The sequence below is a fragment of the Rhinopithecus roxellana genome, chromosome 9 (genome assembly GCF_007565055.1).
Source record: "Rhinopithecus roxellana isolate Shanxi Qingling chromosome 9, ASM756505v1, whole genome shotgun sequence".
NCBI classification, from domain to species: domain Eukaryota; kingdom Metazoa; phylum Chordata; class Mammalia; order Primates; family Cercopithecidae; genus Rhinopithecus; species Rhinopithecus roxellana.
In genome coordinates this window covers 93203558-93226166 of record NC_044557.1, presented here as the reverse complement: position 1 = coordinate 93226166, position 22609 = coordinate 93203558, and the positions used below count along the sequence as shown (strand labels likewise).

General features: G+C 47.2%; 2 protein-coding genes across 6 annotated transcripts in view; one reads left to right on the top strand and one right to left on the bottom strand.

Annotated features, from left to right (window-relative positions):
• Positions 1 to 22609, top strand: part of TG (thyroglobulin) — a 272527-nt gene that overhangs the window by 188830 nt on the left and 61088 nt on the right.
• Positions 1 to 22609, bottom strand: part of SLA (Src like adaptor) — an 86699-nt gene that overhangs the window by 37837 nt on the left and 26253 nt on the right. For 2 of the 5 annotated variants that reach the window (XM_030937574.1, XM_010380290.2), the window contains exons 1-3: positions 22193 to 22292; positions 20390 to 20667; positions 5758 to 5858 (exon numbers count right to left, since the gene is read on the bottom strand). In XM_030937574.1, the coding sequence (XP_030793434.1) occupies positions 5758 to 5818 (61 nt within the window). In that variant the 5' untranslated portion in view covers positions 5819 to 5858; positions 20390 to 20667; positions 22193 to 22292. Of the gene's footprint in view, positions 1 to 5757; positions 6173 to 9382; positions 9780 to 20389; positions 20668 to 22192; positions 22293 to 22609 lie in introns of those variants that run through there. The other 3 variants (XM_030937573.1, XM_010380288.2, XM_010380287.2) reach the window with 3 other exon arrangements.

Here is a 22609-nt window from a genome sequence, read left to right as displayed (position 1 = left end):
CAAGAGGAGAGCTGAGGAAGTCAGTGAAATTATTGCAGACCTAACATAAGGAAACAAATTAAGTGAAGACATATGCACTGCGCGTGAAAGAAGAAACCCAGAGAGAATTTTGGGGAGACAGAATGGGGCTTTGAAATCAATCAGAACTGGCTAACATCCCACCTCCGCCACTACTTAGTGGTGCAATTTGGGGGGAGATTTATTTTTAACTAATCTGAGCTTGATTTCTTCATGAATAAAAAGGGAAAATACCAAAATATGCCTCATAGGATTGAGTGAAGGATTCGTGATGTATTGCATATCAGGGCCTGCCTTAGTAAGTGGCAGGTAATATTATTTTCATGGAGAGCAGGGTCACCAGACCACAACTCAAGACCAGTGTTAGCCGATAACTTTCTAAAATTTGCAAACTAGTAGTGTCAACTTGAAAATTGCTTACTCTCTAAAAACGAACTCCACTTGGTGAGAACAGAAGGTGAAATTCAAAGGACCAAATATTTGCTGATAGCTTAACTTCAGAATGTCAAGTTGAACAAAATGTACAAAAGCGTAAAATAGGAAACGAATTCACTAAGGGGAGGGACCCAGGCAGGCCTTACGGGACTTAGTCAAGAGAGGACAGGCCCTTTTGTGAATTGTCCTTCCTTGGTGCTGCATGACCATTTCTTTTTCAATGCTGAGAACCTTCTCAGTCACTCCCACTTATAACTGTCTAGTAAAACTAGTCATTTGTCACTTCCAGTGCCCTGCCCAGCCCTACAGAAAATACGTGATCCTTTAAGGGTGAAGAAGCCAAAGCTGGGAGAGTTTTAGTCACATATCTAGGGAAAAGCATGAAGATTTCAAAGCCTGGGGTCCTTCACAGAGCCACACAGCTCTCCTTGTCACTTAATCTCCAAGCTTTCCTCAGCCCACACTTGACCCTTAACAGGGCAGACAAAGGCAGACTCCAGCTGAGTCTTCAGAGTTAGCATGAGCAGCTCAGGGCAGCTGGTGGGTAGGGAGCTGTACAGCCCAGGGATTGTAGCCTCTTGTTTTGCATTCCCTGGAGTCATGCCTAAACTCATGGTCTCCTGAGGGGTCAAAGCAGGCCTGACTTTTAGTGTCTTCTTCAGGACACACACACACACACACACACACACACACGATTATACATGCAACTAACCAATCACACAGAGCTGGGCTAGGTAGAAGGTCTACCAAGTTCTGCGGGTCACCATGAACCAGGCTTGTGAGCCCTCTTAGTCATATGTAAAGGGCTGTTTTTGAGACCGAGTAGCCCTCAAAGCTCTTTTCTGCCCATGCCTTGGTTTTTCCATATGTTAGTGAGGACAGATTGGAACTGCACAGACCTGGAGGCTTTTCAGGGTCAGTCTCAAATCTCTTAGATGCTAGAGGGATATAGGCAGAGCTAGCGTAGAACAGAAGCAAGAAATAGTTAAAACGAATATTTTGGACTGCATAGACTCAGAATGTGCTTTGCTTAGGCACCCAGGGCTTCTCAGACTTCCGTTGTTTTCATACCACATCCCCTTCCTCGTCATCACCAGCAGCAGCAGCAGGGAGCACAGCTCTGAGGGGAACCAGGCACTGGACCGTGGTGGTACCCAGGTTACCCCTGAAGTCCTCACGCCTTCCTGCGAGGTTAATAGATTGAAACTCCCTTATTTTGAGTATGAGAAAATAGAGGCACAGTGAAGTCCAAAGACTGCCCAAGAGCACACAGCTAGGAAGTTGAGTGCCAGGTTTCAACACCAGGTCTCCCTGGGCAGGGCAGGGCGTGGCTGTGTCTGGACCACTCAGCTCTCCTTTGTCATAGTCGACAGCACTAGTTACTTGATATGTCTTTTTAAAAATTAATTTATTTAGAAAAAGCTTGAGTGCTATTCTAAGCAGTGTGACATCATGGATTTCTCAGGCTAGTTATATATTTTATGACGTTCATCAATGTACAATGATGTAAAAGTTGAATGATCATGTTCCGCCTAAGACCATCTCATGTACCAGCAGTGAGGTTAGACGCAAATAGAAAAAAGGGATCTGGTCCAAGATTTGACACAGATTCACTGTCTGTGGGACCCCTTGCTAGGGTACTTGAGCATCTGTGTCACTAAATCTGTGGCCAGGCACATTCTCAGTCACTCAAGAGCAAGCCTATCCTTTCCCGGAACATGCAGGCTTCTTGAAACCCTGTCCTTTTCAGGCACACACTGAGGTGGGGAGATGGACCTTGGAGTCAGACCACCTGGCTTTGAATTCCAGCTGTCTCGTCTGAGCTGTATGGCCTCAGGCAAGTCATTTAAGCTTCTTGTACCTCAGATTCTCCAACTGCAACACAGAGATGATAATAGGCAGAAGCCTCGCGGGGCTCTGAGAATCGAGTCTGTGCGTGTATAGCACTGGGACTGTGTCTGGAGGCGGTGAGCACCAAGCGACTCTAATCATTCCCATTTTACAAAGGAGGACAGAGAGACTAAGGAGATAAACTCTTTCTCATCTCTCGTTGTGTGTCAGTGCAGGGGCAGAACTAAAAGCTGGTCTGTGGTCTGCAAGCTTAAGGGATTCCAGGGTCCCCAGGGACTAGTAGGAAATTCAGCTGGCGGCTACCGCCCGCCATCCCCAGGTTCTGATTGGTAGGCCTGGGGGGGACCCAGGAATCTGCATTGCAACTGCTTCCCAGGGGATTCTGATGCAGGTGGTATGAGGACCACTTGCTGAGAAGCTGCAAGCTGGGTTTGAGAGGTCCCTACCTCCTTCTTCCTTCCCTGAGTCCCACCTGCACCCTTCTTTCCACTGGGCAACTATGTAAACAGCGTTATTTCTACCCTTGCACGGGCAGAAAGGGGTCTGTGCTGCTGCCTCTGTTGGTGCCTCTTCAGGTCAGGGTGATAAGAAGAGAAGGAACAAAGAGGGGAAAAAGATCACAGCAGAGAGACAGAGTGCTCATTTTAAGGTGGAAATATGCCATTTCCTGACCACAGCGGGACTTCCCTAGGTTGTATTAAAAAATCCTGTACTGCCCATGTCTGGTGCAGAAGTATGCATAGAATTTTAGAGAAAATGAACACTTTGGGATCATTTGAAAGTTACAGAACTACCAGTTTCACCACTTTAAAACTTTTGGGGAATGGCCATTTAGATATAGCCTGGTGCAGTCAGGTAACCCTAAATGGAGTTTTTAGAAGTTTCCACGCCCTTCTTTGCTGGTGCCTGCACTGCATCATGCTGTTGCTTTGAGGAGGGACTTGTTCCAGATCTCTGGGGTGGGCCGAGTGACTCACCTAAAGTCACAGCTTCCACAGAACATTACTGGAAGTTCAGTGAGGGCCTTCTGTCTCTGAAACTTGTTCTATTTCCCTCTAGTCGGGCTTCCTTTTGTAGGTTTTATGACACTAGTTCCTGAGAAATCAACTGATCAGGAATGTTCTGAAAAGCTTAGTTTAGGAAAAAAAAGATGGGCAAAGCCACGTTCCAAGGCGGTCACAGTCCTGGCTTGGGAGAAGAATGATCTCCCAAAAGGTCAGAAAACATGGTTGTCTGAAAGTGTCCAGGCTGGCCTCTGTGTGATTTCTGTGCAGGGCCAGGGTCTGTGGAGCCTTTAACTCTCTGGCGCTGAAGCTAACGTGGGAGCTGGCTCTAATTGCACATTGGCCTAAAGCAATGAGCGAGACCTGCACTGTCTCCTAGGTTACTCGTTTGAGGGTAACCGGATGAGCAACCACAGGAGCGTTAGCTGAGTAGGAGCTCATTCCATAAAAACCCTGACCCTGTGCATGAGGCAGATGGGGACTACTTAATACAGCATCACTGCACCGCCTTCCCCTCCCTCACTCAAGTAGGTACAAGAGAAAGAGGAAATAACATTAGGACCAATGATCGGAGGAACATTTCAGGGCTGGGGGTTGGAAAAGCAGCCCACCAGTGCTTGATGTGGTTGCCTGGATCACAAATGGGGTATGACCGGGGGAATTCTCTTCACCAGGGGGTGGAGGGGTGGGGAGACCCCTCTCTCTATCTCTGTTCTAGAGGTGACCTCCCACCCACATAATGGAAAAAAAATAAACTTATTTCATGACAATTTGCATTGAAAAGTTGAAGGCAAATGAGCAAGTCTTGGAGGCTAATGTTTTCATGAGGTTCGCTCAAGCATGCTGCGCCTCTGCCCCAGGCTGAGAGGTGGCGACCTAAGATGGGTTTGGTGGGTGGGTGCGTCCCCAGCCTGCCTGGCCCCAGGGCCCTGTGATGTCAGTTTTCTAGCAGTGGTTATGACCAGAGGAGGGGACTGTGACCAAAGCCAGTTTGAAGAGGGTGAGAAAGAGCCCGGCATTGTCCCGACAGCAGCAGCAGCAGCTTAGCCACCCTGCATGTTGCACGCTGCTCTAAGTGTGGCACAGGAGGTAGAGGGCTGCTGTCTGCAGGGCCCTGAGGGCACATGCTCTGTTCCACCTTGTAATCTGGTTCCACCTTCTTGGTCCTGGGAAATATTCTTTTTGTTTATCCCTCTTCCTTTCGGCTTGGGAAGGGGAGTTACTTCACCAGATAAATAAGAGCCACTAGGATTGTTCTGCATCTGACTTGAAAGGGGTGTGGGGTGGCTGGGTCTTGGCATGCTGTCTTGGGGGCATCTGAGGCCATTAGACCACATGAGCTGGGCCTGTCCATTTTGGAAGCAGTGAGAAGGTTCCTTTGTGAGTGAGCCACAGAAGTCATGAAATGCGTAGTACCTGGAGACAGCACAGAAACCTGGCGCAGTCCACTCCCCTGTCAAGCTGGGCAGACAGGGCAGCCATCTGTGCCAGTGAACTCCTCCTAGTGCAGTGCTGCAGGGGCTGCTGGGAACCATGTGTGGTCACCCCTGCTAGGAGATGGGACACCAGACCCCAAATGCTACCATGTAAGGTGGGAAGTAGAAGTGTCCAAGGTGCCCCCCAGCCTTCCTAACCGTCCCTTTCCTAAGACCCCAGAAAATGAGAATTATGGACTAGGAATCAGAGGAAATAAAGGTCAGGCCATTAGAAGGGGCCAGCATAGCTGAGCCCAGAGCATGGTGGATTTGACATTCAGCCTTTGCCCATTGTTCGCTGGTGTTCCCTCCCAGGCCTCTGACCAGTTGCTGAGGGACTCTTTGTAGCTTTCGGAATCTAGCCAAACCTGACATCTCTCCAAAAAGCTGACTTTTGTCATCACTGATTGACCTGCAATATTAGGCTCTTCCCCTGAGAATGCCTGTTACCTTGCAATCCCACCAATGAGACATAGGATTCCTTTGTTTTCAGGAAGACGTCACGACGGTGCCTAGCTTAGAAAAGTAACACAGATCCAGCTCTTGCGGGGCTAACTATATGGATGATATTATATTATGGGCTGCCAGAGTTTGGTAAACAGGAGTTTAGATTTCAGAATCGGATGAGCCTGGATTGGATATTTATCAGCAAATGCCCAATGATGTGGATCCCACTCCCTTTGTGAGGTTCAGTTTCCCTACCTGGAAAATAAAGGGATTAAACCAGCTGATCTTGGAGATCCATCTCAAAACGCCAAAGATTTGACCTCCTTCAGGTGTGTCAAGCATCCAATCCTTTTCATCTTTTAATTATGAATATTTGAACCACAAACAAAACTAGAGAGACAGATATAATGAGCCCTTCAGTACCCGTTGCCCCATTTAAGTAGTTATCAGCATCCACCACTGCCCAGTCTTTACCACAGGCTCTTGCAGCACAGACTTAAGCATCTCACCAAAGAAGCCAGACTTACCCTCTGGGTTGGGCAGGGGCCTCTCGGCAGGTGCAGGGGCGGATTTCATGCTGTTTCCCATTTCTTTCTTTTTCCCCGGGGCCGCTGGTGATGCCCAGAGCCTACGATATAGGAGACAGACGGGGAAAGTCAACCGTGCCCTGAGCCCTCCAAGTGGAGAATGACCCAGTTTAGAGAGCATCATGCATCATTTTTCTGGCAGCTTGCTTCTTGAAAGGCGGCTGTTTATATGTGAATATGAGATTGGTGAAGATTGGTTACTTTTGTGCAGTTCAAGTTCTTTTATCAAGGGAATGACAGAAAAACCACAGAAAGGGAAGTTGCGAGCAAATGCTGTTGGTGGCAAAAGTTTCCATTCCTTCGCACCCTCGCTGAGGATGGTAAGCAGCCACAGCAGGGTTTGTGTGAGAAACCAAGCAGCATTTCAGGTGGCCCAGAAAGTATCTCTACTCAGGGGCCCTCACCATCAACTCTGTGCACCAGGAATTCAGAGTACAGAGTTGTATGTCTGTACAACCAAAGGCATGAGGAGAAGGTACTTTCTGCTGCCACTTTTTGTCATCCATTTGAGTTTGTCAGCATGCTTTAACAAAGGATGAAAGAGGAAAACTTCCTAACAATTCTGCGTACCAGCTGCATGCTGCTGAAGCCCTTTCACATTGACTGTTACTTTTGATCATTGTAAAGTCCTTGCATCATGCTTAAGCCCATTGTGCAGTGAGGGAAACTGAATCTCAGAGGGGGTAAGTGACTTGTGTGAGGTCACATGGCAAGCAATTGTAGAGCTGAGATTTGAACCACTGATGCTAAATCTCTGGGTTGCTCCATAACAGTTTCCAAGGTAACCACCCAGGCTTAAATTTTCGCTGTGTACTTATAAGCTAGATGACTTCAGGCAAGTCATTAACCTTTTCTGTTTTTGTTTTTTTGAAATGCAGTCTTATTCTGTCACCTAGGCTGGAGTGCAATGGCACGATCTCGGCTCACTGCAACCCTGCCTCCTGGGTTCAAGCGAATCTCCTGCCTCAGCCTCCAAAGTAGCTGGGATTACAAGCACACGTGCCACACCCAGCTAATTTTTGTATTTTTAGTAGAGACAGGGTTTCACCATGTTGCCAGGCTGATCTTGAATTCCTGACCTCAGGTGATCTACCTGCCTTGGCCTCCCAATGTGGTGGGATTACAGGTGTGAGCCTCTGTGCCTGGCCAAGTCATTAACCTTTCTCTAATCATCTGGGAGGACACTAATCGAACGAACAGTGTTGGGTTGTGGTTACAAAATTAACTGAGATAAAGCATGGGAACCACTTTGAACATGGCCTGGCATAGAATACATGTTAGTTATTACTCTGTTTACTGATTGTCCTTAATGATAAAAGTTCCAAGTCTGGACTTTCATACGAATATTTTGGAAAGAGACATAGATTATCAGAGAATAGGGTTTTAGGGAAGCCACATTCCCTCTGGATGGTAGAAGCACAGAGAGGAAGCCCACATCCATAAACAGAGCTCTGCCTGCTTTGTGGGGTCAAAGAGAAGAGATGGAACAGGGTCGCCCCGTCGGCCTCCAGCCCAAATGGAAACTAATCTCCCACCTACCTGTGTCTGCAGCTCAGGATCAAACCTTATGAAGGGCACAAAAGTCAGCCCGTCCAACTCCCACCCTGGCCTTGAATCCTGTCTCCATGCCCTATGTGTACAGGTTCTGGAAAGAAGTACACTCTCAGATGAAGGCCCTGCCCAGGCTGAGGGAGGTCTGCATAGCTCCCTAATTTAAGGGCAGGGGTGGTGTGAGCTGAGACTCCTACTATATTAAGAAACAAGGAGCACCAAAATAAGAGTTGTTTAAAAGTCCATGTATCTTAGACATTTACATGAACAGCTTGTTACTTACTGCTCAAGCTAATGCTTAGTGATATTCCCAAGACAATGACAAGGCTTGCAAAAGCTATAAACTCATAGTGCACCACAGAAGGGTTGGTTAGAATGGGCAGCATGTTTAAAGTGAAGTCCAAATCCCATCCTTTTTGGATCCTATTGATCTTTGTGACTAGAAAAGAGGATGCCCTTGCAAATTTAAGGCTCGGGCCCTTCTTTCTCCACTCTTGCCCCTACCATCCTCACAAACCAGAAAAACATCCACACTCAAAATCCCAGGGCCTCTACCTTGGTAGGAACCTTCTAGCAGCTGGGCAGGTTCTAACAGCAACGCCTGGAGTCCAGGAGGGCAGGGATACATTGACCGTGTCTCCATCCCTGAGCCTGGCGAGGGTACCCAGGAAATGTGCTTCCCCAAAATGCTTACAGAAACACAACAGGTGGTGTGACTCCAACCCACATTCCCTGCAGTTCAGCAGACACTTCCTGGGCATCTACCCGGTGCTGGGCCCTGAGCCAGAGACTTGAGGAAGTCAGGATCCCGCCCACATAGTGGGAGTGTGCTGCCTCCGAGGCCCAAGTCAGGCAAGAGGGAAGAGGCAAACCAGGCAGCCTCCCTGGCCCTGAGGGGACTGTAGCCACACAGGCTGTCCCGCACAGGCCTCGGGAAGCATGCGTGTGACGTGCAGAGGCTGCTCTGCACAGGCCTCGGGAAGCATGAGTGTGACATGCAGAGGCTGTCCTACACAGGCCTCGGGAAGCACATGTGTGACATTCACAGGCTGCTTTGCACAGGCCTCAGGAAGCACGCATGTGACACACACAGGCTGTCCCACACAGACCTCATGAAGCGCATGTGACATGCACAGGCTGTCCCACACAGGCCTCAGGAAGCATGTGTGTGACATGCAGAGGCTGCTCTGCACAGGCCTTGGGAAGCATGCGTGTGACATGCACAGGCTGCTCCGCATAGGCCTCAGAAGCATGCGTGTGACATGCACAGGCTGCTCCGCATAGGCCTCAGAAGCATGCATGTGACATGCACAGGCTGCTCCGCACAGGCCTTGGGAAACACACGTGTGACATGCACTGGCTGTCCCGCACAGGCTGTCCTGCACATGTCTGCCTCTGTACTGCTCCTTGGGCCTCCTGGAACCTGCCTGCTGCCTTGGTTCCTCAGACTCCTTGTTTATCATCACCGAGGCCTTTGGGCTTCTGGGGAAAGTTCTCAACATGCAGAACTAACTCTGAAACCACATGTGTGCTGGCCTCGCCGATTTGCCACCATCTCTGGTGTCCCCAGACACAGGAAACTGTCCCAACAGTGCCTTTCTGTCCTTTCAGCCTGACTCATCGAGTGTCATTCAACACCTAGTGATTGTGCCCAGAACCCTGCCCCCATAGGTTCCACCCCTCCAGATGCCAGGGTGCCCCCAGCCCAGCCAGCCTTCCCTCCCCTCTGTCCCCTCCCCCAAGCTGCTTCTAAGCAGCAAGCTCCCACCACAATGTCTGATCTCTCCCCTCCTTTATGTCAACCATTCCAGAAAACAAGTCAGAACAAGACTTTGCTATCCATCAAAGAGAATTCCAACATCCTCTCTCTTCCCAACAGCTCTATCATTCTTCTCAAGCATTTGCATGCTATTTTGGAGGGATTCCTGGAATCCACTACAGGGAAAAAAAAAAAAAATTAAACTTGCATTTTTGAGATTGGAGAAATGAGGTTCATCCAGGAAAAGAAACGTACCCAGGGTCACGAGATGAGAAAGTTTGAGTCGGTCCTGGAGGCCTGGGCTCTTCTACCTTAACACTCTTCTCTCCTGTTGCTTGCACTCCCTTCTGTTTTGCCTTGCCAGTCAGAGTTCAGTCTCCGTGAGAGAAGGGACTGTGTCAGGGCTATATGACTACCAAAAAAACCATCAGGTCTCAACAGCCCTTTAGTGGTCTGCTCAGTGGCTTTCTACCGTCTTCAAGAAGGAGTTAACTTATCTGAAAGAAGCTTTTATTTGAGAAAAGTGAAAATGCCCCCAGAGAATGAGAGCTGGAGTCTCTCTAATGAAATGGCTGAACAATTTGATTTAATCTGTGACAGTTTCATGCAGTGGCTGAAGGTGGGAGAGAGGGTACCGGAGACATAATTGCTTCTAAGAACAATAGAAAAGGGCAAAAGAGAAATGAGTTAATTAACACTGGCTCTACAAATTCTTGATTTCTTTCTCCCTTTCCTTGGTGGTGTAACTCTTAGGTTTCTGGGTCATAGAATCATAACTGCTATTACCTTATTTTCCCTTCGGTCTTTGGACCAATGCTATTTCCTTTGTGTGAACTTGGACCTTGGTTTCCTCTTCTGAAAAATGAGATGAGTGAAAAAAGATGATCTCCAAAGAGCGAGCCTCATAACCCCATTTAATTGTAGCAATCAAGACTCAATGGTTTTTAAAAATTAGTAATAAAACCATTGGCATTTTTCAAATGAAGTCCCATTAGACAGAATCCCAACTCTTGTCTTTATGTGCCTCAGAATCAATGGAAAACAGTTAATGTGTACAACCACCTTCTGGGAGGCAATTTGCAGATGTTGTTGTGTTTAATCTTACAAGCATTCCCAAGGGCAGATACTCTTTTACTTTGTTAGTGTGAGAACAGGGTTTAGTCACCTGCCCACTGCCCTGGAGCTGGAAACCTTACATCTCTTGACTTTAGGACCTACACCTTTTGCTCAGGACCATGCCACTGCCTCTCCAGTGTAAGGATCTCTGGTCAGTGTGCTGCTGGCTGCCATTTGAGCAGAAGCATGGCATGGAGAGGTCACATACTGGCATGGCATTGTCATCAATAGTGTGGGATACGCTGGCCAGCAGCATATCCTCTTAATAGGTTTTAATTTTGCAGATCTGGGTCCTTTCATTGTGTGCTTTGCATCGTCTTATAGATCTGGGTGGGGAGGCTTCTCAGAACCTTCCATTCCTGGGACAGCATCCCAGGACAGTTCTGTGCACCCGGTCCATCTTGTGCTTCTGATGCCTGGCCTTGCTGCTGGGAAAGAGGGTAGCCCAAACCCCTTTATTTCTCTCCCAAAGGGGAGAGAAATTGAGGAAGTCCAACCGATGGAAGGCAGGTCATAAAGCCAGGAACTCAATCCTTGGTGACAGAATTAATTTGAAAATGTACTTAGGGATGCTACCTTGCCTTTGGCCGTAGAAATTTCTGCTGCAAAGTGTGACAGCTATAAGCCCATTCATATGACCTTCTTCTAAGGCATGGGAGCACGGTGCAGCAAGTGGAGAAGCCTCACTGTCTACCATATATGTGAATGCCAACAACACCAGTGATAACCAGAACACCCCCCTCCCACAATTGGTCAGCAAGCATCCTCTGTCAGGCACAAAGCTAAGCACTGTCCAGCCAGTATGTCCTGGGTTGCTCAGAACAACCCCACTTTATAGCTGAGATCAATTAAGTGACTTGTCCAAGGTTATACTGCTAGGAAGAGATAAAACTGGGATTCCAGCCGGGTCTGCCTGGCTCTAAAACCTGTGTTCTTAATGGCCACCAGTGCTGCCCTGTTTTTCTGTCCTCTGGCTAACCCAAGAAGACAACAGAAAAGTGATTTTTAAAAGTCATCAGGCTGGGTGCGGTGGCTCACACCTGCGATCCTAGCACTTTGGGAGGCTGAGGCGGGTGGATCACATCTCAAGACCAGCCTGGCCAACATGGAGAAACCCCATCTCTACTAAAAATACAAAAATTAGCCAGACATGTTGGCAAACGCCTGTAGTCTCAGCTACTCGGGAGACCGAGGCAGGAGAATCACTTGAACGCAGTGGCCGGAGGTGGCAGCGAGCCGAGATCAGGCCATTGTACTCCAGCCTGGGGAACAAGAGCGAAACTCCATCTCAAAAATGCAATTACAATACAATACAATACAATACAATACAATACAATACAATACAATACAATACAATACAGTAAAATAAAAGTCATCAAAGCAAACCTTCGGAAGCATAAACTTTGGGGGAAACTTTAATACAATGGAGGCCCTGAGAGATCTCTTGGATGTCACTTGGCGGTGTTTGGAAGCCCAGGTCTGGGTTTCCAGTGGGGGTGAAGGGTGCAGAAGTGCTGCTGGGAGCAGAAGAAACAAGAGAGAGAGGCTAGTTGAGGCATGCTGTGGTCAAAAGGGCAGGAGTGAATTGCAAGGAATATTTTCTAGCCTTTCACAGCATTATTTTTAAAAGACTGTTACTTAGGAGGCTGAGGCGAGCAGATCACGAGGTCAGGAGATCAAGACCATCCTAGCTAACACGGTGAAACCCTGTCTCTTCTAAAAATACAAAACAAATTAGCCGGGCATTGTGGTAGGCACCTGTAGTCCCACTTACTTAGGGGGCTGAGGCAAGAGAATGGCATGAACCTGGAAGGCGGAGCTTGTAGTGAGCCAAGATCACGCCACTGCACTCCAACCTGCGACAGAGCGAGACTCTGTCTCAAAAAAAAAAAAAAAAAGCAACTGTTACTGCTGTGGAACAAAACAAAGAAACAGAAAGGAATACTAGCTGTACTTTTAGTATCTCCGTTTCATAAAACTATGCCACTCAAATGCATACATATGGAAAAATATTAAAGAGAAATTTCCAAAATATTTCCAAGGACTCTCTCTGGGTAGTGATTTTATATGTGAATTTAAATTTCTTTGCTACTTACTTATTTCTAAAATGCCCAGATTTTCTCCCAGGTGCATGAATTGCTTTTATAATCAAAAGGTTGGAAAGAATGAGGGCGCCTTAAAGAAGAGATTTTCAAAGTAGGCAGGCCTGAGTGCAGATTCCAGCTCCCAACCTGCTGGCTGTGTGTCCTTGGGCAAGTTACTTCACTTCTCTGAGCCTCGATTTTCAAATCCACTAATTTGGGATATAAGTATATGCCCTACGGGGTTGTTTTGAGGTTGAAATTATGGGTCATATCTAAAGCAGAGATATGTTTAGTAAATGGCAGCTAAAAATTTACTAAAGCAGGGGCTGGGGTTGGCTAACTCACTGTGCAAGCTTGAGCAAGTACCTTCCTCTGTCTGGGCCAAAGAGTCCTCAAATCTGATGGGGAAAGGGTTGGGCTGAACAGTTTGTCATGGCTCTTTTGCCTCAACCATTTTCCTGCCGTGACTGTACCCAGTACTGGCACAATTGACTAGGGACTTGCTCAGTGCTGCCTGTGGTCTTACCCTTGGTTTCAGGAAAAATAAGAGCTGGCACAGGGGCTTAGCATCCGGTGGTCTCCCTGGCAGGATTTCCGGGTTCACCCACCACATCCTGACCTCACTCCACAGGTGCACCTCTCCCAGTGCGAGGCTGGGGGCTGCCAGGGCTGCCTGCCCTGTGACCCACATAGTCCCCTGCTCTCCTCTAGGGCAGGTGCAGCCACAGGACTGTTCTGCCTGCTCCCACCCCACCCCCATCTGCTTCTCCTTTCTCTGCACTGCAGAGGAGGGCTGCGGCATACCAGGGGCTCTAGGGGCACTGGCAAGACCTACAGGGGCAGACGGCCAGCTCAGAGAGGGCATGCAACCCCCAGCCTTCTTCTGAGGCCTGAGTCCAAGCCAGAGGCCCCCAGGAGCCCCTGGGGAAGAACGTGGGATCCTCTTACCTAAGATATTTCAAACGCCCGGAATCCCAGCACGTTGGGAGGCCAAGGCAAGTGGATCACCTGAGGTCAGGAGTTCAAGACCAGCCTGGCCAATGTTGTGAAACCCTGTCTCTACTACAAACGCAAAAAATTAGCTAGGCGTGGTGGCAGGTGCCTGTAATCCTAGTTACTTGGGAGGCTGAGGCAGGAGAATTGCTTGAACCTGTGAGGCAGAGGCTGCAGTGAGCTGAGATCGCACCACTGCACATTCCAGCCTGAGTGACAGAGCAAGACTCTATCAAGAAAGAAAGGAAGGAAAGAAAAGAAAAGAAAAGAAAAATTCCCCAGAAGCTCAATACAAAGAACAGATGGAAGCAAGTAGCTGCATGGGGCTGGGGGCTCAGCTCAGCATCTCATCCTTCTACTGCTCTTGATAGGATACCTCAGTCCTGGGGCATCATAAAGCATCACTTGAAAAGTAGCAACTCAGCACTCTCACAGGACAAGGGAAAGGCTCAGAGAGGGCAAGCAACCTGCTCAAGGTCACACCTTAAGTTTGGATGAATGCATGACTCCCTGCCCAGCACTCCATCCCCTGCAGGAGAAGCCATGCCCATCTATCTGTTAACCAGGCTGTGGGCCTGACCCATGTGTCCAGGAGCCTGTGTGCTGGCCCCCTCTACCCTTGAGTGCCCAGAAGGGAATCTCATACACTCTCAGGCTAACAGAGAGGTTGGACTTTATGCTAAGACCAAAAGAGGATGGAGATATCATAGTGTGCATTTTAAGATCATTTTAAGATATGGAAAGAAGCCAGAATTGAGGCCTGTTTTAATTCCATTCTTTATTAAGTCACTAGACCATTCTTCATTTGTTTTTGTTTTTGTCTTTCATGGACATAGTCATATGTGACTTCCTGGGTATTCTCATGGAAGGATTGGCAAGAGGAGGTGTTGAGGGCTGTTCACAGCCTATAGTCTCCGTGGCTCACAGCCACATTGACGCAAGGGCCTCAGTGACCCAGACGTGTCAGTACAGTGAGTGGGTGTCTTATGAAGAGCTGTCTGGCACACGGAGGCGGGCAGCAGAGGCCATTCCTGACGTGGCTTTGGTACTTCATGGAAAGAAAAAGAGCCTACCCATTTCTTTCTTTCTAGATAGACCTTCTTCTATACACAGAGTCCCCCAACACACAGGGATGGTGAGGTGGGGCACCACCCAATCAGCCTGTGGCTCTGTTGGACCAGAATATATTTGCTGACAAAACCAGGCTATGAATGGGGTTTGGGCCCAGGCCAGGTCCTGGATACCTCTAGATCCTATAAGCAAACTTGCCTAGCAAACGTTGGCAATGAAGAAAGAGTGGTAAAGACAATTATTTTAATCCTAGCCATTACACAGAATGGGGAAACAATGACTAGGAAACAGGCCTTTTCTTTTCATTTCAAATGTGGATACCTGAGAAAGGCAGGTTTCATCACAGAAGGTGGACGTAGATGGAAACTTTCATGAACATCCTAAAGGTCACCCAGGCATCTAGGCACAGGGACTATAAAGTCCGTGATTTCTTTATTGCATCGTATTTCCCGGCAAGAGTTACTTTTCCTTTTCATTCATACATGTGAATCACAGCATTACTCATAAACTTATCAAGTAAGATGGGAATCAGCATCTCACCTGACACAGCATTTGCCAAGACCAACTCCTAATCTGGGATCTCCCCTCACTGTCAGTCACTTGTCGAGGGACATGGACCCCAGAACCCCACACTCTGCAGCTCCCAGGCATTTGGTCTAATGGGGCTTGGTCTCGCTAAGAAGATCTCCGTGATGTTTTTAATTTGCTATTAATGTGCTTCTCTTTTGAGCTCACTGTTCCCTCCTTAGCTCCTCAGGAAAGCCGATTGCCTTGGGGTGGGTCCCAGTTCGACGGTCATTTGTGTGACTGCGTGGTGAGTGACCGTCTTCCCTGCTGAACTGTAAGTGCCTTGAGAGCAGCCAGCAGGTTTGTTTCTACTCTCGGCTGGGACTCAGTAGATGCTCCATAGGGAAATAAAAGGGAACAGTTAGAAACAGAAGAAACAGGCTGGGCGTGGTGGCTCATGCCTATAATCCCAGCACTTTAGGAGGCCGAGGCAAGTGGATCATTTGAGGTCAGGAGTTCAAGACCAACCTGGCCAACATGGCAAAATCCCATCTCTACTAAAAATACAAAAATTAGCTGGGCGTGGTGGGGGATGCTGAAATCCCAGCTACTCGGGAGGCTGAGGCAGGAGAAATGCTTGAATCCAGGAGATGGAGGTTGCAGTGAGCCGAGATTGTGCCACTGAACTTCAGCCTGGGTGACAGAGCAAGGCTCCATCTCAAAAAAAAAAGAAAAAAGAAAAAAAAAAGAAAGAAAGAAAAGAAAAGAAAAGAAAGGAACTGAAGAAACAAGGTGGGCCTAGGAGACCGTGGATTCGTGGTGTGCTAATAAATGTCAAACAATCAATGTTTCAGGGCGAAAAATTCCTAATAGTGTGTGCCAATTTCTGTGGTGTAAATTCTCCCCCCATGCTGACTTCCAGTTTCTCGTGTGACATCTCTGAGGACAGAGTAGGAAAAAGATGTGTGCAATGCGCCTCATAAGTCAGCAGAGGCCGCATCCAGACACCACTGGAGCAAATCAACTCTTTATGGAATCTTTCTCCCGACGAGCATCTGTTTTTGGAACAGTTGCCTACAGGCCTCTCTGTTTTCAAAGCAAAAGAGACTCATCTAAGTGGGCATCCACTATGCGGAGGGCCTAAAGCAGATGTTTAAAATACACAGACTCATTTGATGCCCCCGAGAACATACCATTTTATAGACGAGAAAACTGAGTCTCAGAGAGGCTAAGTAACTCGCTCAGGGTCATACAGCTAGTTCAGGGCTGGGGCCAGCATGGGAATCTGAGTCTCAGAGAAGGTGCTCAGGGTTACGAGGCTTGTTCAGGGCTGGGTCCAGCCTGAAAATCCTTTGTCTTTTTACTCCCACTCCTAATTCCTTCAGTAAAACCTTCATCCCAGCTTAATGAAACTTTAATTCTAAAAGCAGATGCTCTCAGAGCTGGGACTGCTGGCGAGACCAGAGGAGAACGCACACAGGCCTGGGAGCTGGAGTGCCCACTGCCCCGTGTCTGCAGGCACCCTCGTTCCTGACCATGGCGAAGCTGTCCCTTCTCACTGGACAGTGGTTGTCAACTTTGTCATAAAATCACTGGGATGGGTGGCTCCAGCACTGTGAGGGGGAATTTATCTCAATTGTTTCCCCTAATTTTATCTAATTTTCATTTTCTGCACATTCTGTCTTTAGAATCCACAGTGGGCCAATCAACTCCCCCGAGACTGTGGCCAAGTCACTTTCTGCTTTTGGTGTCATTTCGCCTTTCTCTAAGTAGTGAGGGGGCCAGCTGGAGGCCTCCCTGTGTCCATCCAGATTCGTGCCGGCCCTTGATGAGGCTTCGTGTACAGCAACAGGAGAGGGGGTGCCAGTGCGTATTGAGGAATTATGTGTCCTAAGTGTGTTACATGTACTCTCCACTTGACCTCCACAACTCTCTGGAGTATGCATCATTACACTGAGGCCTTTTGTCTAACTGGGGAAACCAAGGTCAGAGCATTCACGTATCTTGTTGGAGTTTGCCCAGCTGGAAAGTGCTGGAGGCGGGAGTGGAATCCAGGGGTCTGGCTCTAGAACCTGGCTCCCAGCTACTGTGCCCTTAGACCTGAGGAAAGGGATGGAGGGCAGCCTAAAGCAGAGCTATCCTTTTTTCTGGCAAGGTTATGGTACTTTTTTGTTTGCTAGAGGGTTATGAATGTCATAGTTATTCAGCAGGTGGATTGATAGGTTTGTGGATAGAGCAGTGTGATGAGAGGTGGGTCCAGACACTCTGGTGCTTGGAACTTGCATTCAGAGGATGCATATTTTGAACCGATTGTCCATGTGGCTTGGAAGGCATGTAGGGGAGAGAGGGGAGGAGTGGGGGGAGGTGGCACATCTGCAAACAGGGACGGGGAACACATTCAGCTCCCAGGGTTAGTGTGAGAATTAAATGAAACTGGCTGCACTGACTACACTTGGTCCCCTCTCTTGTCTCTCCGTGGCTCTGTTTCCTTCGTGGCACATACCACAATTTGTCCTTATGCATTTGTTTCTCTAAGTGCTTATTGCTGCCAGGGCAACTTTCTTAGGATAGGGTTCAAGTCTATTATATTCCTCAATGAAAAGCCATGATCTAGCAGGTGCCTGGCACATAATGCAAGCTCAGTTAGTTAGAATGAATGACTGAAGGTATTGTATATAAACTACCAGGCACAATAGAGGCAAGAGGTGGTCCACTTCCAGGGAAGCCTGGACCGTCTGAGGTAGTTATTTTGCCCCTAAGCACAAGCCAGCAACAATTCTTACTTCCACCAACCCCCTCTACACACATATACACACCAAGTCCTCCAACCCTGGTTCCAGTCTGCCTGGTGCTAAGGAGGGAAGTGTGACTTTGCAAAGCTGTTTGGCAACAAAAGAGAACCACTGAGCCCCCTGACCCCTAAAATTGCTGTCTTAGCTAGAGTTACCATAATCAAATTGGCCCCTCCCTTAGCGGTTCTCGGATAGGAGGAAGTGGTTTGAACAGGGTATACTTATTTGCTTCGGAACTTGTAGGGAGATTGAGAGAGGGCGGAAGTTGATCATGTGGTGTGACCTCAATGGATATTTTATTGCAGAAAGAGAGGGATAGATGGGAGGATGGATAGACAGATAGATGGGCAGATAAATGTACGAACAGGACCCTTGGGCTGCTAACAAGAACCAAATGGTTTGGTCTGAAATATGCTGGAAATGTTGATGGGAATTTTAAGTTTCAGCCCCTCTCAGAGCTGGGAGAAATACATTCTTGATGAATGTCAAATAAAAACTTAAAACCCAGCAGCATCTATTAATTCAGGGCACTGATTTAGGCGCACTAGAATGAATAATTTCTGTCTTTAAGAAGGCTCATTTCCCTCGGAAATACATTGCCAGATTTCACCATTTAGAATGGGGAAGTTTTCTTCCGAAAGTGACTTAGGAAAGTTTTATTCAGAAAGTGACTTTAGTTTGCTGCAATGCAAACCTACCCCTGTCTGTTTCGTTTATATTAGATGGAGGAACAAGCAGAAATACATATTCAGAAAAATGGAGGAGTGCCCCACTCATTGCTTTAGCGGTTTAATCCATCATATGTAGCACTGCTTGTTAATAGCTTTCTGCCTAGGAAATAGAACATGGATATGATATATTTTAATTGTCTGATTTAGAAATGATAGCAATAGCTCCTATGTAGTACCTATTATCTCCTAGATAGTACATGTGAACTTCTTTCAAACGTATAAAGAAACTGGTCTTCTTTTTACAAGGAAAATACTAACACTCAAAGGGGCAAAGTGACTTGCACAGAGTCACAGAGTTCTTTGGTGGCCCCAGAATGTTGACTCAGGTGCGGCTGGTTACAGCACAGTCTTTCTATGTTGCCATCTTGCTGCTCTGATCTAGATTCCAGATCTGTTTAAGGTGAAGGAATCTAATTAGATTTCAATTTGTCTATTCCATAGGTTTTTAACATGCATATTAAGCACTCTTAAATAGAATTCTTCTTCTTTTTATTTTTATTTTTCTTTTTTTTTTGGATGAAGTTTCACTCTTGTTGCCCAGGCTGGAGTGCAGTGGCACAATCTCAGCTCACTGCAACCTGCAACCTCCACCTCTCAGGTTCCCCAAGTAGCTGGGATTACAGGCACCCGCCACCATGCCCAGCTAATTTTTGTATTAAATAGCATTCTTCTAAATGGAGACTATTAGTTGCAACATACTTGCCAGAATTTTGACCTGAGCTTACCTCTCCAGTTTTCAAAGGGCCACAGCCCAGTTTAATGGACTCACAGCTCAGCATCTCATAGCAAACCACAGAATGACAATTTAAAGACTATGGGGTGTATTTTTCCTAAAGTAAAGAAGGTACCACTTTAAACGCAAACCTCAGCCCTGCATCCGCTTCTTCTCGCTGAGGCTCCCCCAACCCTTTAGAGCCCCTCACTTGCCTCTACCTTCCACCAGCTATGGGACTTGGACAAGCCACCTAACTTCTCTGAGCCTCATTTTCTCAGTTTTCAAAAGCAAATAACAACCACAATCCTATAGGATTGTTCTGAGGATTGCAGAAAAATAAATTTTTATGCATTGCTCCTCCCCAGTCACTCAGGATGGTAGATATCACCTCCTGACACCCCTATGCACAGCCACAAGTGAGGACATTCTGAGGCCAAAGCTCAGCTTCTTTGACACCAGGCTCTCTCCATATGTATGCACCTAAAAGAATGTGGAGCGTGCCTTTTTCCTTAGAAAATTCCAGTTGTCCTAAATCTCTTCCAACTCTAACATGCTGTTTTCAGAATTTATATACTCCACATGTTTGCCTTTCCTTTGATTCCTCCCTTCCCCCATACACATACCAGCTGCTCAGATTGTTATTAATTATCTTCGGCATCTTCTTAAAGAAGATGTATACAATCACACTCCAAGCAGCACTATTGCAATCCCTCAACCCACCTGGCTCCATGCACCTTTAGATATCATGACTCCAGCCTGATAGCATTTACTGAGCACCTGCTGTATGCTGAAACTGGCCTGGGTACTTAGCATATGTCAATTTCTTCACTTTGCCCTATACCTGGGTGCATTAGGTACCATCAGTGTCACTTTACAGATGAGAAAATGAAGGCCTGGAGAGGTTTAAATGACTCCCTCAAGGTCGCACAACTAGGAATTCTGATGGCAAATCCCAATTGTCCTTTGTAAGAAGCCTGCTAAGTGCAAGCCTTTTTGGTGAGAATGTTTCCTCTGGCAACATCCTGTCCGTGCTCCTCCAGCCCTTCTCTCCACAGAATTATGCATCCAACATCCACTGAACCACTGCAGTGTGCTGGGCACCAGGTTGGGGGCTGGGCTCCTCTCAAGACCTTGCCCCACCTGTGCTCAGGGAGCTCCTCTCTGGCTCCAGAAAGTCAACCCCTGCCAACTGTGTGTTGAAGAGGTCCCGAAGTCTCTCCCCACCCCGTCTCTGCCACATCCCCCCAAAATACCTTCACACACTGGGCATGACTCCTGTGAGAGCTGTCTGCAGAGGGATTCCTGGGCGCAGAGTCACTGCCTCTTCGTCTGTCAACTGCTGCTACTCCGGAATAAACAGGCAGCCGGGCCTCTCGCGAGTGTGGAGAAGCAGCCCATGCTACCCAGAAGAACTGCAGTTGCTAAACTGGCCACATACTTCCTCTGCTAGGAACGAGGAAGGCACAGGGCTTGCAGAATGGCAGGTTCCTGTTTTCAGTAACCACTCTGAGTAGGCTTCTCTCTGCAAGGACTGGGAAGATAGACGCATTATTAATTTTTTTTACAAAGCACTTGAGAATATGGCCAGCTTAACTCAAGATTCTGGGATTTCAGAAGCTTGGTCTTCTTTCTCTAATTAAAAGACAAATTGGTGGGGCTGTGAATTTGCTCTTGTGCATCCCTGGAGCTCGCTGGGCACACAAAGGCTGTGGCTGAGAGCTGCAGCTTCTCTGATTTCGGCTTCCCAATTTTTGCGGCTTCCTTCTGTTACTGCCAAATGGACCCCAGAGCAATGCTTTGAGATTAAAAGAGACTAAAGAGACACAATGACTTGGTGCAATGTGTGGGTCAAGGGAAAAGAATTAGAAAGAACATTATGGGATGGTAGTTGTTTGAATATATAGTGCATAGTTGATAATATTGTCCCAGTCTTAAGTTTCTTGGACATGATAATAATAGTGTGGTTATGTGGGAGAATGTCTAGTTCTTAGGGGACGCATGATGACCAAGAGGATGTCTCGTATCATGACAGCTATAGCTTTCAAAGAGTTTCTTAAAAGAAAAGCTGCATCCCTGTATCTACAGCTATTATGTTGGCACAAAAGTTATTGTGGTTTCTGCCATAGAAGTAATGGCAAAAACCACAATCATTGTTGCACCAACCTAATACATCTACATCTATGTATAAAGACACAGAAAGAGAATGAGAGAGACAGAGAGCAAACGGGAAAAAATGTTAATACTTGGTGAGTCTAGGTGAAGGGGATATAGGTGTGCATTGTTCTACTCTTGCAACTTTTTGGTGAGTTTGATGCTAAAATACATGAGTCTTTACGTTACATATTACAAAACGTATGTTGTATATGTTATACGTTATGTAAATATTGCATATAAAATCTCCCTACTTGAAGTGTGTGGGTCTCAAGAGAAACTCAGGCACGTGGGGCTTCAGAGCTTATTGACGAAAGAGGTAAAAGTTTCTGCAATGCTGACCCCAAGATAGACTGGGAATTGCTTGCTTGAGCTTGGAATGCCAGGTAACCACACTGGGATGGCCCTCAGACCCCCTCACAGCCCCTCACACCTCACAGAGTGGACAGAGCATCAGAGACTTGACTGATCTGCCCACAGTCACACACAGCTAGTCCCAAAGAAGAGCCAGGGCCAGAATCTACGGCTGGTGACCCAGGCCCCAGTCCAGTGAGGCCAACACAGCCACCCTGGGACAGTCATTTGGAAACTTCACTCTGTGTAGTTTGCAAAGATGAATCAAAACCCTCAGAGCTGCTTCTAAATTTAGCAGGCAGGCACTCTGCACTAGAGAGATGGTTCCTTAGACAACTTGTGAAAACACCCGCTCACGAAGAGCATGCTGGGAAGGTACAAAGGAAATATTGCAAAAGACTGAGTGGGCAGTTTGCTTAACAGGTAAGAGGGGACAGGCAGAAATATGCAGAAGTGGAGCTTTTCCCCCAAATTCACACAGAAGAGTAAAAGAGCTTTGGACTGATAGTCAGAGGTATGAGTTTTGTGATGACTTTTTAATAGACACTTACCAAGCAAGAATCTAGTACAGATGAGGCTCTGAATTTATTCCCTGTCATTTCTTTTGTAAAATTTTATTGAGCAAGGCATATTCCAGGAACTGGGATTTAGCTTTAAAAAAAGATAATAATAATAAAAAAAATAAACTGCAAAAGCCCTACCCTTCCCTGTACTTAACTTAAAGGAGACTACAGAGACATGGCAACTTGGCGGAATGTGTGGGTCACGGGACAAGCACTAGAAAGAACGTTATGGGGTGGCAGTTATTTGAATATATACTACACAGCAGATTCTACTACTTCACATAGGAGGAGTCCTATGGGAAAGACTGAATATGTGACTACCAATTATGGTGACCTATCGAGGAAACTCAGTGAGTTGATGGGACCAAGGGGCCCAGATGTGCTACTTTGCACAGGTGGCCAGTT